At 38.9% G+C, this 18,966-nt stretch overlaps 1 protein-coding gene across 2 annotated transcripts in view; it reads right to left on the bottom strand.

The window, feature by feature from the left end:
- The window catches only part of LOC144639216 (phosphatidylinositol 4-kinase alpha-like), a 69,599-nt gene extending 55,060 nt beyond the window's left edge, over window positions 1–14,539 (bottom strand). The window contains exons 1-11 of one of the 2 annotated variants that reach the window (XM_078498491.1): window positions 14,254–14,539; window positions 12,175–12,562; window positions 10,925–11,184; window positions 9,262–9,327; window positions 7,918–8,017; window positions 6,295–6,474; window positions 5,544–5,688; window positions 4,733–4,957; window positions 3,654–3,933; window positions 1,963–2,072; window positions 948–1,107 (exon numbers count right to left, since the gene is read on the bottom strand). In XM_078498491.1, the coding sequence (XP_078354617.1) occupies window positions 948–1,107; window positions 1,963–2,072; window positions 3,654–3,933; window positions 4,733–4,957; window positions 5,544–5,688; window positions 6,295–6,474; window positions 7,918–8,017; window positions 9,262–9,327; window positions 10,925–11,184; window positions 12,175–12,562; window positions 14,254–14,490 (2,151 nt within the window). In that variant the 5' untranslated portion in view covers window positions 14,491–14,539. The remainder of the gene's footprint in view (window positions 1–947; window positions 1,108–1,962; window positions 2,073–3,653; window positions 3,934–4,732; window positions 4,958–5,543; window positions 5,689–6,294; window positions 6,475–7,917; window positions 8,018–9,261; window positions 9,328–10,924; window positions 11,185–12,174; window positions 12,563–14,253) is intronic. The other variant, XM_078498493.1, reaches the window with a different exon arrangement.
- Between the last annotated feature and the right edge of the window lie 4,427 nt (window positions 14,540–18,966).

Raw genomic sequence — 18,966 nt, 5'->3', positions numbered from 1 at the left:
CATCTCCTTTGAACATTTAAAGGAAGATATAATCTTAATTTGCAGATAGAAATCAAGCTACCGCTTTAAATATCGATATTTTGAAGACGCGTGGAAACAACTTGAAAAATTAAGCCTTAATTTTTCAAACTGCAATCCATTTCCATCCAAGCCATCCGCAGCCAAAGACGTTTGTTAACAGTTTCAGTGCTCTAATATAGCAATTTTTGATAAAAATGGACCATTATTTGTAGGTTTCCTACGACACAAATATAAATTCTGGCTGTTCAAAAATCTGGCTAAATACGTGACACAGTCCCTTTAATTAACACAAGCATTAATTTCCTATAATAAGGTACAGGTATTTTGGTTGCTTGTATGCAAATTCAAAACTGAGTATCAATTAATCAAAGACACTGCACAGATCTATGTAGAGCTACGTCATCAGTATGAATTTTTTGGGTCAGATCTTAAAATTAATATTTTTCTTGTGGGGAGCGAATTAAGCTTTCGTTGAAAGCAATTTTTTAGCATTTTAGGCTAAATCTTTACCCCAGTCTTTTTAAGAAATTATAACAACCTAAAGTTAAAATGGACTGGTTAAGTTAAGTTTTTTTTTTTCTTAATGAACATATTCACCACATACACTCTATGTTCTTGTTATTTTATGTTTAGTTTTATTAGTAGTTTTAAAATCGTAAAATGTTCTCTCTTGTTAGAGTTACATGAACGTACATGTACTTGGCCCTTGACAACTAGTATCAAAACAGTTTGCTATGTATTGTGTGAAAAGTCTCTGCTCTAGCTCTAGACTGCAAGAAGAGATTTCACTTCAGACTGACTTTTAAAAATCACATTACACTCACATTTTGTCTGCGTCTCTTGAAAGTGCCTTGTCTCAACATTTCCACATTAAAACTTTTTGACGAGGTGTAAACAATGTACAAAATCACAGCAAATGGTATTACCTTAAAAGCAACTGGAGCCTTTTCACTGACTCTTTTGCTCTCTAATCCCAACTGTACAAACAGCTCCAGTAGTCGCACTAAGTAGTCTTGCAACTGTGCCTCTCCCTCAAGATTTGCAGCTACATTGGAAAAGGCATTGATCACAGCAAGACCACAGTGCCTAGAATAGAAACAAAGCATGAAATTTACATGCACATGGGGGATTTAGCTACCTATTTGGTCAGAATGTTGCTTACTAAAGTCTGCTCAAGCCTCGTGGCTCATCAGGCCGGCGCTCAGTATCACTGTTTCTGTAGCAGAAAGCGACTAGGAGTATTTCTACTCCCCTGGATGGGATGCTAGTTTGCAGGGATATCCCCAGCATTACAGTAGTTCACCAGTACCCATTTATTCACCTGGGTGGAGAAAGGCACTATGAGAGTAATTAAAAGTGTTTTGGCAAGAACACAACACAATGACCCAGGCCAGGGCTCGAACCTGGACTGCCTGCTTACATGTACATTATGACTAGGTAACTCTTTGGATTTCAGAAATGCATGTACAATATCAAGATGAAGATTTACTGTAAGGGAACTTTTGAAACCAGGGAAAGCAAATATGTAGCTAAAGCATGTACCATTACACCCTGTTTGCAGACTTGGCTCCGGCGTGTTTAGTCATGTGATAGAACAACAAGCTTGTTATTGATCTTTGTGTCACTATTTTAAACACTGATTATACTGTAGGTATCTGTTTAACAAAATTAATAGTTTGCCAATATTTAGTGAGCTACTGGATTACACATGTGCCAATTTAATTTAGGTAATGTCATTTAGCTGGTTGTGAAAATGCAGCAGTTTTGTTGGTAAATCTTGAACTGCGGGTTTGCTGAATGAAAAGCTGACATGCACAGAGCTAAATGGCTTTGTCTGGATCAGCTGATGTCAACCCATCATGTCCTCAGCGTGCCAGCTGCCTACCAGGACTGTTTTCTTAAGGACTGCATCAACAGGGTTACCATGGTATTGAGTCTCACCTGTAGCCCTCTGTTTTATCGTTAATGGATGGTTCAGGCGAGTAAGCCATTGAACCTGCATCTATAGAGATCTTCATAAACATGTTCATGATCTGTTGATAACATTGTTCCTGCAATTCAAAAACAAGTTTATATCTAGTAAAAAAGCCCTGGATAGGAAAAAGAACAGTCTAAGAAAAGTCTGTGTTCGAGCCTAGTGGGGCAACCAGGTCAGAACTTATAAAAACTCACTATTTCCAGTCAAAAACGTAATGTTTTTTTTTTTTTTTTTTGTCACATTTTCTTTGTCAAAATGTGGGTCACTAAAGATAGACTCACTGCAGTATGCAAAGAAAGTCCTTTCCAATAACTCAGAGCTACTGGATGTCCCTGTTAAGGTCATTATCCTGAAATAGAACTGAACAAAGATTTTTAACCAAACTTTGCCTACTGTTTTATTACTTTAAGGGAACTTAAATTTTGAAATAAAAAAGGGTGCTCACCATATTCGTTTACTTAGGAGCAGGAAGACCTTGTATATTCCATATACAGTGTAATTCCTTTATAATTCCTCTGTGAGTACTGGCAAAGTACACATTTTAAACAATAAATTATTTTTCAAGCATAGGAATTGATCTGTTTTCATTTTACAGAAAGAATTTGATCGCCTCATCCAAAATATAAGAAAAAATTGATAGATCACCATACTCGTTAACGAGAAAGCAACAATTTACTTCTCTCAAGTACTAAGCCGCATAGAAAAAGGCCGCCATTTTGTTTATGTGCGTGCGCAAATTATGCGTAAAATTCTGCCCAGTAAGGATGCGCAATGCCATACAGGGCAATGATCTTAAGCTAGTGGATTTTATCCATCACTTGCCCTATGGGCAAGTTACACTTTTAGACTTTTCACTTGGCAGATGAATTTAAAGACCACTGAGAGAGGCCTTCAGGCTAGCTCAGGGCTCGAGACTAACTTTATTGCTAACTAGCCTAGTGGCTAGTGACAGCCATGGTTTCACTAGCCAAAACAAATATTCTACTAGCCAGAACTTTCAAGCACGATTTTTTTTTTTTACCTGAAGCCACCTGGGACTAAAGCCAATGAGAAATCAGACAAAATTGGTTTTCCTCGCTTTTTTTGCTCCTACCCACTGCTGAATAGTATTGGATATCCATTGGAACCGCATTTTACATGTGTATAGGAAACCTTTTTTGAATCATACTTGACCTCTCATCCTGGTTATTCATGCAACCTTACCCAATCACTGATTAACATTACAACCTCGATTTCCCAGGCTGGCTAATAATTAGCAGAAACAGTTTTCTTTCACTTGTCCATTTTGTCACTGGAAAGTCCAAAAAAGTTACTGTTTGTTCGCTTTTCAGAACCGTAAGCTTGTACTTGTCAGTTCTGTTCTCTCAGAGCTGTTTATAATTTGTGTTTTTTTTTTTCACAGAAATGCCTGAAATTTCCACTAGCCATTTTGGCTAGTGAAAGCCCAAAATCTACTAGCCAAAACAGCATTTCTACTAGCCTTTGGCTAGTTGGCTACTGCTAGTCTCGAGCCCTGTAGCTAGTACACATATAAACGCAATGGTTCCAATTTGCTTGAAGTGTACGCTGATAATCCATTTTCTTTGCACCCCAATCTGACTTTCAGACATTGATACATATTAAAACCATAATAAAGGTGTTTGGTTAACTTTACCGATCCTGTAAGAATAAGATATCCCAGCTGCTCCACAATCAAAGGGTCCAGAGATGATGGTGGATGACAGAATCTCTGTTGGAGGATCGTCAGCACGGACTCTGTCGTCTTTGGCACAGAATGAAGCATGAATGCCACATAGCCCAGTGTCAAGATTGCACTTGTTGATATCAGAGTGGAATTACCATCACTGCTTTCTGATATGTACAGTCTGTTGGCTACAGATGCCAGGAAGGCTTGAACACAATTCTCGTCAATGGTTTGCCCAGACTTAAGAGCCCTTAAACATAAAGTTACAGATAATGGCATTAATTAAGCTAGCTAATGTTAATTAATAAAACAATAGAAGTAATACTTGTGTCTTTGAATTCCTAACTCTCCAAAGTACAATGTACATGTCAAGGTCAAAGGTATAGCCTGCTGTTGAGCCAAGCAGCTCATCAGGGGTGGAGCTTATCCCGGTTTCTGCAGCATTTAGCAACTAGAAGTGTTTCTACTCCCCCCTGGATGGGATGCTAGTCCATCACAGGGTTACCCCCCCCCCCGCACCCCCAGCATTAAATTGGCTGCTACTGATATACACCTGGGTGAAGGGAGGTACTGTAAGAGTAAAGTTGTGCAAGAACACAACACAATGACCTGAGCCAGGCCTCAAATCTTGACCCCTGGATCTGGAGACCGGTGCGCTAACCATTAGGCCACCATGCCTTCCAAATAAAATTATAAAATGGGAAGCCTTGAGCTAAGTGGCCCATACTGCTGAAGCTTATCCTGGTTTCGATAGCATCAAGCGGCTAGGAGCATTTCTACTCCCTCCTGTTTTGGATGCTGGTACATCACAGGGTACCCCGCCAGCAATATTTTGCTGGTATCTATTTATACACCTGCAGTGGGTGGAGAGAGGCGTTATGAGAGTCAAGTGTCTTGCCCAAGAACACAACACAGTGACCCCAGTCGGAACTCAAACCTGGACGGTTGGATCTGGAGTTTGGTGTGCTAACCATTAAGCCACCGTGCCTCCCAAATCAAATCACTGGTATACAGTGCACTAATGACCTGAGAATCAAATCTTAACACACCTGCAGATACTATCCAGAGCAACCTTTCTAACTTTATGATAAGGAGAATCTTCTGAATCTTTCTTCCAGCCAGATGAATGACCAACTGTCACAGACTTGTCATTAGTATCAGATGACACTGTCATCACGATGTTTGCTGCTGTCGGCTTCTTTGCAGTTTCAGATAACTTGACAAGCAAAGGAGCAGGTTGAAGGAGAAAATCTTTTAGGGAGTTTAGTACAGGCCTACAAAAATCATCAAAAAATCAACCATCAGTTGATGAAAAGCTTGCCAGAACATTACATGTACATGTTAACATTTGAATATTTGGAAGCTGATTTTCAAGTTGGCTTCTTCAGCCTTGACACGTCTTTTTGCAACTTGAGTAGAAAATAACTTCAGGAGGAAAGTACATTAAAGAACAGGTCCAATGTTGATTGCTGTAAATGATCCATGGAGATCCAAGGTGGTTTTTCAAGGATCCTTTTAGATCTTCATGAGGAACTTCGAGGATCCTATTAAGGAACTTAACAAAGTTCCTAAAAAAATCTTCAGTCAGTATTCTTGACAGGATCTTGCCAAAGATCTTTAAGGATTTTCAATATTCTTGTAAAGATCCTCCAAGATCTTTGAGCTTCTTTTAAAGATCATAAAGGATTTTGGCAAAGATCTTTTCAAACTACATACATTTATCTTCAACAACTGACTGTAGCACAAATGTATAAGGTAAATGTGTAAGGTAAATGTGTAAGGTACCATGATAGTATCATTGATGTTCAGTGATAGTTTGTATTTATTTACTTTGTGATTTACATGATACTTTGTCCTTACCTGGTTAAGGAGGGTATTTTCTCAGCCAATGTAGCAAGGCCTTCCAAACAACATAATACAAAGAGACAACTGCCTTTTTGGGACAAAGAAACTGCTAAATTGGAGCTCAAAAACTCGGAAATATTCTGACAAAGAGTGTCACCATCTGCAAAAGAAACCACACATGACAGCCTTTAATAAATTCAGACTTAATATCAGGTAAAAGATCAGGTAAAAGATAGGTACTTTAGTCAAGCCAAGGGACCCATTTGCCAGAGCTTATCCCAGTTTCTGTAGCATTAAGCAACTAGGGGTATTTCTACTCCCCCCTGGATGGGATGCTAGTCCATCGCAGGGTACCCCCAGCAGTAAATTTACCAGTACCCATTTATACACCTGGGTGGAGAGAGACACAATGAAAGTAATTAAAAGTGTCGTGCCCAAGAACGCAACACACTGACACCAGGCAGGGATCGAACCTGGACTGCTCCAACTGAATTATTAAGTTTGGATTACTCTTGCGTAGGGGTCAATTGTCTGGTGGTGTTTCAAAACATTCTTTCTTTCTGCAATCCCTTCTTTAAACCTCTTAAAATTTCATTCAAATCCAGGTACAATACCCCATTAAGCTAAGCAAAAGTTCATAATAAAGGGAGAAGTATCTATTGAATGCATGGTTGGTATCAGTTTTCAGTTAGTGATCAAACAAATCAGCCTTTTTTTGTAGCAACAAAGATCTACTGTACAAAATAATACTACGCTCATGTAGTACCTTGCTCATCTTGTAAAGCTGCTGTCCACACCATCAAATCAACACTAGCTGACACAGTTTGAAGTTTCCATGGCAATGATGAAGCAGTATTTTCAAATTTCTTCTGAAATTCTGCTTTCACTGTCGTGAATACCATTTTTCCAACATCATGGGCTCTTCTTGCAACACTCACAGAAATACCTAAAAGTAAGAATTATAGATGATCACCAATTCAAGTGACGGTGTCACTAATTAAATATTTATTTAATAATTCAGTGTAAGCAGGGCTGCAAATAACAGTCGTTCATCGGACATTGGCCAACCAAAATTTGCTCATGTCAGACGAAATCCCAAGTGTGGTCGGACATGATGTCCGGACAATTTTTTGATTGTAAATCATTTTATGGCAACGATGATACAAATCTGTCCGACCACAATTTTGTTTTGTCCGACCTAGATGGTGTCTTAGTAGGACATGTCCTACATGTCCTTTCAAGTAAAAAAAATAATAAATTATTTGCAGCCCTAGCTGGTAAGTATAAAATTGAGCTTTGAGTATGTTAATGATACCTAAACTTTCAGTGGTAAAAATCAAGTTGACCTGGTTAACCAATTATGCTAGTCAAAAAAAATAGTTTACAAGGCTATACTACAGTTGTATATGTTGCAGTTAATTTTTGATCTCAGTTAATTTTTTTTATCTAGTTATTTTTTTTTCTAACTAGTTATTTTTTATATACTAGTTTAATAAGTAGAAAAAGTAATACACCTCCCCTCCCTTGATGTCTCATTACCCCCCATCTTTACTAACACTCCCCCCCCCCTTACTATCTGCTATTAATATTATCCCTCTCCCCTTAGTACTACCATCTATTTTTTTTTTTTTTTTACTAACCTGTACTGGATTTGAACTCTTGACCTCTGGATTTGCTGTCCAACCCCTTACCACTTTGCCACATAGGAAATGTTGGATGAACCACTATTTTTTAAAAATATATGACTCCAACCCATACCCTAACTCTAACCCTATTATTTACCTAGTAAAAAAAATTAACTAGTTAGAAAAAAACTAACTAGGTAAAATTTAAAATTAACTGAGATAAAAAATTAACTGCAAAATATATATTATTATTACGCGTCATAAATAGTCAGTACGAGTCTCTCCACATTGAAAAAGAAACTCAGATGACTTTCAAAAGCTATGACTTTCAACTTCTGATTTTTATCGCTGGCAGTTTATGAATCATTTCTCAAAATTAAAAATTCCCAGCAAAGGAATCTTCCTGCCACTTTTAAATTTGACTTTGATCAGCAAAATAACAGCTATCCTATTAGAGCAGTTTTCAACTGAGTGTCATAAAACCAAAACCAAAGTAATTACTCTGGCCAATCACAAAGGACACAGACAATCCAGTGAACCAATCAAAACTCAAAGCAAATACATATAGGTGGCCCGAAGCGCAGGAAATTGTTCGCGAGCGAGTCACGATTGGTTTTGGTTTTACTCCTGATTGGCTGAGAAAGTTGTGCGAGATTTTTAAGCCAATCACTAAACGTAGTAATATGAAAAACCAAAGCAAACGCAATTTACTTTTGACACTCAAGTGAAAACCGCTCTAAGCTGCATTATACATGTACATGTACCTGGTGTGTTCTGGCAAAGATCCCTCAACAACGTGACCATGGATAGCATTATAGCTTCGCTGAATGACTGATATGGAAATTTGTTCAGTACTGCTCCAGCCTTGGTACAGAGAATAGAAACAAATAAAATATTAGTTCACTATAGATCAACTTCATTACTGATAGGGTGTGACCTTGTCAGAATTCCCCCAGTTGAAATCCTCTCCAGTTCATGCAGGATTTTATATGATCATAAATGATCCTAGATGGGAATTCATGTGATCTTACTTGCTAGGATGCTAATGTAAATGTACTAGGATCATACTTGGGATCCTACAAGATCCTGTACAATCCTGACCACAATCCCATTTTAGGATCTCAACACTAAAAAAAAAATGTTTCTAGTGGTCATGCATGCTTCATATCCTTAAATTTGTAAATACCCTTTTATAATTGTAATGTACATAATTTTAATTGCATACTTAGACAAGTAAAAACGAACGATATAATTTCCCGACGTTTCGGCGACATCATGACGCCATTTTCAAGGGTCAAATGAAAATTAACTAAATGCGAGTTCAAGAGTTATAACTTAAATTTACATAGCGGAGGTGGCTACACAAATACTTTGGAACAGATAGAATCCGTTTGCACGTTCAAACTCAGTGTTAATTGCTTGATGTAAAGCATCTCGTTGACAAGACAATCGAATTTGTTGCATCATGATGTCGCCGAAACGTTGGGAAATTATATCGTTCGTTTTTACTTGTCTATGTATAACTAAATCATTGTTAATACGAAATTTAATTGCAAATTTTATTTCAACTATACCCCTTTTTCTGATTATTTTTTTCTTCTTTATTGTAAATATATTTTTTTAACTTTTTAATTTCTGTATGGTGGAAGAGCCCCCAAGGGGGAGCTATACAATAAAGTATGTATGTATCTATGTATGTATATCTCTTCGAGATATGAAGCTATGCCACTGAAACAGGAAACAAACATTTTAAATGAACATAACAAGGTTAAAAATCCCAACTGGCAGGAGGCAGACAAGTTAGCCATGTACAAAGCATGATCGAGGGTTTGAACTCGGGACATTATTAACCAAGAAACAAATTCAGCTAGTGACAGGGGCAGGTCTTGAACCAGGGACCTCCAGATTATGACACAAGCGCCCATAAACCACTCGGCCACGCTTGCCTCCTAGGATTAATTCCTGTGTATAGTTTCCACGAGGGTCTGACCTCTAACACACTACCAAACTCTGCTGGCACATTGGTAGAGTCATTTCAAAAAAAAAAATGTCACATACAAAGTATTGAAAGTTTAACGTCATATCACTTTCTACAATAAGTGCATTACCTGAATGCAGTCTGACAAGACATTGTCTAGGCCTTGGAGAACTTGAGTACTAATCAATTGCTCAACCTGTTCAAAACAAAAATTGGTATGGCATTCAACATGTACAAGTATAATGTAGGCAAAAAACGAGCTGGATAGACTGCAGAAACGATGACATGACATTTAACTGGTTGTTGAAAGAGTCTGTTATAGTTAAATTCGGTGACAGAAAAAGACTGTTTCAGCATGTTTCCATTGATTAAAATGGTTGGAAAAAGTGTAGAAGTTTGTATTCAAACTATTGTCCACCAAAATACCAAGAAAACACGCCTCACAGGTTTAGAGAATTCCTCAATACTGCATTAAATTCAAGATTAAAATATTATTACTGATTCAATACATTGTACTGCATGAAACATCATTGGCAAATACTGCACCACAAACCCCAATGCCCCCTCAGCTAGATTGTTTGACTTAAGGACGGTGCCTACTAATAACAAAGTATTTTTGCCCGGCCGATGACTTTGCAAGAAATGTAGATGTTACCAAGAGCTACTAAAATTCGAAAAGAAAACTGGGGGTAGCCACGCAAATTTTCGAGATAATTAGGTTTGAAATCTGGAAAAAAGTGCTGACGTGGCATTTAAAATAAAGTAAAACTAAATACAATTTCCTTGCAAATTCCATTTGAAATTGGCTTTTCATGAACAAAATCAACATTAAATATAACAATATTTAAAATAACTAACAAATAATGTCTTCGGAACTGCGTGATCCACGTTTTTATTAACAAAATAATTGTGTTTGAGCCATTTTTGACTCTAGCAGCTCTCACTTGCACGGCCTGAAAATTGGCCTAAATTTTTTTCTCTTAATGAAAAATTAAATATGTGCTCTATAGACTTACCACTTACATTTTATAAAATAAAAAGAAGGGGTCACCACGCGTTTTTAAAAGTTATACCAGTTGTTTTCAGGTTCTATGAAATCGCTTTTGGGGTCTGTAACATTTTTCCTATCCCCTCCCTAGCGAGTTGGATATTTGCATCTCGCGCGTGCACTACGCCATTTGTCACGGTTAGCAGTTTGCGGCTATATTGCGGGTAAAGTTAAGCGCTTAGCAATTTGTTTTTAACTGTTAATGTGAGCCATTTTCAGTGGTTAGCGGTCAATTGTTACTGATATGTTGCTTTTCCGCTGTTCCTGGCTTAGGATATGTCCTTAAACTGGATTTCGTCGCAGAGAAAACTTTCTTGATTTTTAGTCACGCGCTTGTTCGCGTAGTTGAATTCGTCATTTTGAGCGAGCAAATTAATTAAAAGCGCGCGCGCCCAGTGTGATCAATTCATTGCGTGATGCGCAGAACAAGTGCGCAGTAGCAATAGGAGGCACCGTCCTTAAACATGTCCATAATAACATACATTTGCACAGTTATCAGTTTTTTCAGTGAAAGTTTGACCTTAAATGCACAGCTGGGCTCTTAGGGTGCCTGGGTGCCTCAGGCGACTAACTTTTGTCTTTGAGCAACAGATAGGTAATCTTATTTCTTTCATATAAACTTTATGCTGGGCACCCTGGATCTCATAGTTTGGAACAGATTGCTCAAAACAGCACAACAGTGGACAAAAATTGCTCAAAAACACTCTTGCTTGTCTCTCATAATCAGTGCACTCTTAGTACTAACCTTAGTAATGAGGTTATTCAGCTGTGAATCAGTTAAATGATAACTGTCATCTCTCTTGCCCTGTGGATAGCTCAAGAATCGTCTTGGGGCAGATCGACTCAATGCTTTTGGTAGCTGAGGCTCCTCAGGTGTAGCATGGCCAGAGTGGTTAGGGAACAATAACTGGGTGATCAGGGAGGGGTCGGATACGTACACACTGGAAACACCAAGGGCTTGTGCCACACCAAGAACGAGAGGGACAGTTGTGCGACAAAAATTTACTGGAAGACGAGAGATCAGAGAACAATATTTAATTTACATATAGAATGTTTATTAGTACTTAACTCAAATTATAAATCTACCAGGATGAAAATTAAATATTTTAGTCCAGAACTGAACTGGTTTATATAATGTAAGAAACAAAAAGTTTATTTTATTTTTAGACAGACAGACAGACAAACAGATAGATTAAGATAGGTGGGGAATTAAATATACACAGACAGACAGACAGACAGACAGACAGACAGACAGAATCGTAGCACCAAAAAATCAGTTTGACGGTAAAACAACACAGGTTTTGGAGAAATTTGGAATCGAAAGGGCTAAACTTGTACATGTATAGGTACATGGCCACATACAATGTATGTGCAAAAAGTTTATTTTATTTTAGACAGACAGACAGACAGATAGGTGGGCAATTAAATATACAAATGTACATTTTTTTTTTTTTTTATATCCGAATTTTTTTTTTTTTGTATATATACAGCCTTTAGGGGAGTGTGTATATAAAAAAAAAAGACGTATTGTATTGATTGGATGTATTTTCTATGGCATGGTATAAATAGACATACAGATAGACAGACAGACAGACAGACAGACAAACAGACAGACACAGAATCGTAAAAAAGAGTTTTTGAAAAAAAAAAAAAAAGAAAAAAAAAAAAAAAAGAAAAAAAAAAATTGAAAAAAAATATTTTATTTTAGACAGAAAAAAGACCGATAGGTGGGCAATTAAATATACAAATGTACACAGACAGACAGCACAGACAAAAAATCAGTTAACGGTAAAACAAGGCAGTTTTGGAGAAATTTGGAATTGAAAGGGCTAAACTTGTACATGTACAGGTACATGGGCACATACAATGTACTATGTACATTAGATAAGCAGGTAAGCAAGGTAGTTAGGTATGGAACAAGATACATGTAGGAAGCATCGTCTTCAGGCTGGTACGGTAAATGCAATTTAATAGATTTTACACAAGGTCTCTCACCTCTTTTCTGCTCTACAAGCTCATGATAAGCACAGCATTGTTCAATTAGAGTGTTAAACAAGCTAAGTTGCATTTTGATGATGTCCCCATCCAAACTGTTATCTTTAGCTGCCAGTCCACTCATAAGTGTCACAAAACAAAATGCAAATTCTCCTGCCAGTGGACTCTTCGTTATAGATACAGGTTCCCTGGCTTCCAGCCATTTAGCATTTGGAAGACCCTTCAGTACATCTACCAAATAGGGCATTATCTTTTTCTGGTATTGTAAATTTGAGTGGAGTTCAAACAAGCCCAGCGCAAGAATTCCATCGGTGCCTCGTTGATCAAGAATAAACGTATCAGTGGACGAAGAAGGATTGGCTGGGCACAGACGACTTAGCTTCTTGACCTAATAAACACAACATTGTATATTTAGCTGACTAGGTTTCTATATGTTGTGGTTTAAATTTTTTAAAATTTAAAAATTTGGTTTAAAATTTTTGAAACCAGTATGATTTTTTTATTTTTCATTGTCTCTGATTAATTAATTCATTATCATAATCTAATTCATTATCATAATCTAAAGCAAAGGGAAATAAATATCAAACTGGTTTGAAAATTTTAGACCAAAGATAAATTTAAACCACAACACATATAATCATGTAAAAACATACATGTATATATTGTGGTTTAATTTTATATTTGGTTTAAAGTTTTTCAAATCAGTTTGATTTTTATTTTTTATTGTCCTATATTCATTATCATAATCTGAAACAAAGGGAAATAAATTCAAACTGGTTTGAAAAACTTTAAACCAAATATAAAATTAAACCGCCATATCTTCTGGTACTCCATTTTACACATGAAAATTGTTTCGTCCAAAACATAATATTATTGTAAGTAAGTTAGTACATTTGAATCTCTCTAATACGGACACTGACGGGACAGAGCAAAACGTCTGCATTAGAGAGCATTGTAGAGGTCTCCACGATGATGTCACTTTTACAGGGTTTTCATTAAGAATTGTAATAGCAGGAGAATAGTGTTTTTCAGCCGGAGAATGATTTCTAAAGGTTTCGCATCTTAATAAAAAATAGGTACAGGCCTTTGGAATTTAGCCGGAGAATTCTACGTAGTAGCGGGAGAATTCTCCGATCTCCGATGCCTAATGAACACCCTGCTTTTATGACTCTTCAGACAGTTTGAAGTGAAAACAGGCCCACGCCCAAGTTTAACTGCATCTAAACTGACAAATTTAACGTACAGCGTTGCGACACTGTCTATCAGTAGAGTACTACATTGTAAATCTCAGCTACATGTAATGTAAAGGAATCAATGTTTTCAAACAAAATCATCTACAAAGGCAAGGGTATTTTGCAGAATGCAGAATGCAGAATAATGGAATGGCAGAATGACCGAACAGCAAGAGTATAATGGCCTAAGCAACAAATAAAAGCTAACCACAAGCAATAATGGAGAGAAAGCTAGCTGCAAGCAATACTGGAGAGAAAGCTAGCCGCAAGTAAACTAGGCTGGGTCGGTGAAGCTAGCTGCAAGCAAACTGGAGAGAAAGCTAACCATAAGCAGACCGCTGACCATCATTCTGCATCCTGCATTCTGCAAAATACCCCCCCCCTCCCCCCCCCCCGCAGGATCTACAACAAAATGCTATTGTGTAAAAAAATACATGTACAGCTAGCAGTGATGATCATATGTCAGTGATGATGAATCCAGTATGCTACAGTACACTAGCTAATAAAATCCACACAAAGATCTTCAGCATAACCAACACAAATGCAGCCTGGGTTGTGATACACTAAAAATTGCTTTTCAACTTAAATTTGATACAGGTAAATTATTCAGGCAACATAACAAATTGAGAAAACTGTTGTTCCATTCGAGTAAATGTCAATGTTTAAACTAATCTGCTAAGTTCGATGCACGTAAGAAATTTATAGCAAGGAGTTGACAAAATTAAGCTTACTGAGTCCCAAAAAATGCTTGACGTAATTTGGGGTTACTCGTTTCAGCATTCCGCATTACAGCAAACTAATTTTATAAAACCGTCGAGTTTGTTTCCCACTAATCAATACTTCTTACCTTTTCCCAAGGTGCTGGATTTAAAGCTGCCAAAGAGCAGGCTAAATGGCGAAGAATTTCGCCTGGTCTTGGACTGTCGACCGCCATTTTGTTTGTTAGTATCGATGGACAATCGTAGCAAGTTCGTGTAAGTCTCGTAAAACGACGTGTAAAATGTCCGTCTCCGAGTATTGGCTGAGCCCACGGTTTTGCCGAGCAACATGACGTAATCCATCGCGCCATCAGGTATGCAGTCATGTACGTCGTATTATAGTGTATTCAGAATTCATTTTCCGTGTTCGTTTCCTTTGCTCGCCATTTCTCAATATTTTTCACAAAAAATCCACGAAAAAACCTGTTTTAACAAAAGTTGCTCTTTTCATTTCCTGCCATTTTATGGTGTCGGATCTCCCTCTGATTGTCCACTAAATACTTCGGCAAGGCCTCGGCAAGAGTCAGAAATCTCTGGTCAGAAATCTTCGTATGTTCTTCCGTTTTCATGCATGCGAAATTTTGCGTATATGGTAAGACCAATTTAAATACTAAAAGATGCTGCGATCTCTCACAATGGATAAATATTGCCAAGAAAGCGGAAAGGTGCTTGATGTATGAAAAGTTAACAAAAAAAAATGGTGGACTGAGCCTTATGCATTCACTTGCATTACTCACGTTTCTGGGGTAGTGTCCACTGAGCGAAGCCAGTACGAAGAAACCGATAAAATGCAAATACCCAAGACTCGAAAACGAAGCAACCAAAGATAGCACCGGCCATGTCAAAGCTCGAAAACGAATTCGCCTAGAAGTACATAATCGAAGCCCCCGAAACGCGAACACAAAACTGGAAAACGAAAACGAAGCACCGATCTATAAGTCATAAGTCAAGCTATGTGCACGTCAAAATCCAGTTTTGAGTGTTTTTTTTTTTCCACTAGGGATGCACCCTTCCATAGTTGGATGCTTCGTTTTCGAATTTTTGGTGTTCCGTTTTTCATTTTTGCGTGTTTCGTTTTCTCTCCATCCCCCCTCCCCCTCCCCCACTCCTACGCGCCTCCCGGTTTTGTGCTGCTGTCCAACTCTCTTAGGATTCCTGCCCCGCATTCAACGATCGAAGAACAATACGAGAAAATAGCTCACCAAAGAAGTTTTAAAATTTTTCTTTAATTGTTTAAATAGTTCAAAGGCTATAACATATACAAGTTGACAAATAAAATAAAAAAACCGAACGTTTTTGACTAAAAAGTCATCATCTAGGTTGATGTGTTTCCCGCATGGGGAAAAGATGAATTGAATGGGCCAGCAGCTTTTTGCTTAGCTTTGGCTTTAATTTCTTAAAGTAATAAACAAAGACTCCAGGATCTTGCGTTTTCGTCAATTGTGTTGCCCCGGGTAATTGCATTCCATATGAATGAGTGCCCCGGGAATTCAAGTAGATGTTTCGCAGGTTCTGAGACCTTGGTGGTGTTCATCAATCCGAACAATGATATTTCTTTATACCCAATATCTCCGCTTAACAGGCTAACCTTCATCACGGGCTTGGGGCTAATTAAGTGAGAATTAATTACGGTAACAGTAACAATATATATATATTTTTTATTTCACCTTGATTTGACCAAAACGTACCTACAAGACATTTCTTACTTACAAATACATTACTTACATCACATTATAAATATAAATTATACATAAACATATTTATTTACTTAATAGAAAACATCGCTTAGTTATTATAACATTACTAGATCTTACTAAATAAAACTGCAGTCTAAATCAATTACGCTGTACAATCATTACAATATTCAGAATAAGATGTAAAAAAATATTTTTAATGTTATGTATCAGACTGATAGAATGAAAACAGTTAGGTTACAAGCTTAAACTAGCTTGTGAATATAAATGCAACAAAGTATGAAAATGGAGGTCATTTTATGTTTAAAATAGAGAACGCATTACTGACTGCACCGTGCTTTGACACGCGTGCTATGACACGCGTGCCATAACACGCGTGCTTTGACACGCGTGCTATGACACGCGTGCCATGACACGCGTGCTATGACACGCGTGCTTTGACACGCGTGCTATGACACGCGTGCTTTGACACGCGTGCTTTGACTCGCGTGCTTTGACACGCGTGCTTTGACACGCGTGCTTTGACACGCATGCTATGACACGCGTGCTATGACACGCGTGCTTTGACTCGCGTGCTTTGACACGCGTGCTATGACACGCGTGCTTTGACACGCGTGCCATGACACGCGTGCTATGACTCGCGTGCCATGACACGCGTGCTATGACACGCGTGCTTTGACACGCGTGCTATGACACGCGTGCTTTGACACGCGTGCTATGACACGTGTGCTATGGCACGCGTGCTATGACACGCGTGCTATGACACGCGTGCCATGACACGCGTGCCATGACACGCGTGCTTTGACACGCGTGCCATGACACGCGTGCTTTGACACGCGTGCCATGACACGCGTGCCATGACACGCGTGCCATGACACGCGTGCCATGACACGCGTGCCATGACACGCGTGCCATGACACGCGTGCCATGACACTCCTGCCATGACAGGCGTGCTATGACACGCGTGCTTTGACACGCGTGCTATGACACGCGTGCTATGACACGCGTGCTTTGACTCGCGTGCTTTGACACGCGTGCTATGACACGCGTGCTTTGACACGCGTGCAATGACACGCGTGCTATGACACGCGTGCTTTGACTCGCGTGCTTTGACACGCGTGCTATGACACGCGTGCTTTGACACGCGTGCAATGACACGCGTGCTATGACACGCGTGCAATGACACGCGTGCTTTGACACGCGTGCTATGACACGCGTGCTTTGACTCGCGTGCTTTGACACGCGTGCAATGACACGCGTGCCATGACACGCGTGCTTTGACACGCGTGCCATGACACGCGTGCTTTGACACGCGTGCCATGACACGCGTGCTTTGACTCGCGTGCTTTGACACGCGTGCAATGACACGCGTGCCATGACACGCGTGTTTTGACACGCGTGCCATGACACGCGTGCTATGACCCGCGTGCTTTGACACGCGTGCTATGACACGCGTGCTTTGACACGCATGCTATGACACGCGTGCTATGACACGCGTGCTTTGACTCGCGTGCTTTTACACGCGTGCCTTGACACGCGTGCTATGACACGCGTGCTTTGACACGCGTGCTATGACACGCGTGCTTTGACTCGCGTGCTTTGACACGCGTGCAATGACACGCGTGCCATGACACGCGTGCTTTGACACGCGTGCCATGACACGCGTGCCATGACACGCGTTACATGGCACGCTATGAAACACGAGCCATGACACCCTATGACACGCGTGTCATGACATGATTTGATGCGCGTGCAATGACACGCTCGACACGCGTGCCATGAGACGCATGTCATTACACGCTATGATACCCGTGACATGACACGCTATGACACGCGTGCAATGACTTGCTATGATACCCAGGCCTTAAGATTAACAAAAGCTCATTTATATAAGATCTGTGCTATAATTTTAATGCAAGACGTGGAATAAAGGTTTATTTGAGTTTAGTTTGCTTGAGGTTATAATTTGTAGCTGATCAATAATTTATTCATGTTGGGCATTCGTTTTAAAATATTTCGTTGTTTGAAATGGCACGAAAACAAACCAGCGAAAAGGCAGGCACCTTATCGAAGGCATCGAAAGGAGAGCAAAAAGAATTGAAAGACAGTCATGCACTTCCTGCAAGGGCAAAAAGGCAGAAAAGAAGAGAAAATACAGCTCGGTGGCTTCCGTTGAGTCAGGTGTGTGCTGACCCAGTCAGAATAACACTGCAACAAACCCAGCAAGAGAAAAGTGGCAGTCATTTTCGCCTTAAAACAAACAACTGTGATAAGACAACATCTGAAGGCCATCGGGTAAATATTTTTCCGTATTTCCTTCTGTTATCTGAGGACCATAAAAAGACAGTTTTGTATTATTTGCAGATTTCCAACTACAAACTTCATATTGAATCGACCGATCATTTCTTCATTATACGCTTCGCTTCTGCTACCAAACGGAATAAAGTGTGTTTGAAACCGATAGCCTATTGAATATTGGTATACACCGATACATAAATAACTAGTTTTTTTTTGTTATAACATATTCAACATAAATCTTGTTATATTTACCATTGTTTTAAATAAAATAGTTATATTTTTCTTTCGTAACACCCATGTAAATTTTTACAATTGCATTGTATTTTTTGTGCTTTACATATATTACTTTCAATTTTCTTTATTTGAAAAACAACAGCTATGAACTCATAAATCCAATAGTAACCCAAAGAAAAGAAATCAAAAATAGCTCTTTGTCCACTATTTCAGGGAAAAGCCATAATTAAGGTGGCTCCGTAGTTATTCCATGCGCAGGTTGAAATTCAATGGCTAGAGAAAAAAACATCCAAACGGAACAGATGAAGGAGCCAGGAAAGAAGAAATTCAAACCAAGTATATTCTCTCTTAGAAGCATCGAAAACAACAATAAAAACGGCTTGACACTGCTATTGCCCTGCGAAGAGGGGTGTACAACGAGGGACAATTCTACAAGAACAGCTTCTAGTCGTTGCTACGTTTCTATGAACAGGCCTCTATTTCATTTTAACAACCTTGAAGCTTTCGAAGATGGCTTAAACAAGACAATAACATCAACCGTTATGCTAATGGTAATTCGTCCACACTGGGGAGCAA

Source organism: Oculina patagonica, chromosome 14, assembly GCF_052425735.1.
Source record: "Oculina patagonica isolate OP01 chromosome 14, crgOcupat, whole genome shotgun sequence".
Classification (NCBI taxonomy): Eukaryota; Metazoa; Cnidaria; class Anthozoa; order Scleractinia; family Oculinidae; genus Oculina; species Oculina patagonica.
This window is presented reverse-complemented; position numbering and strand designations above follow the sequence as displayed.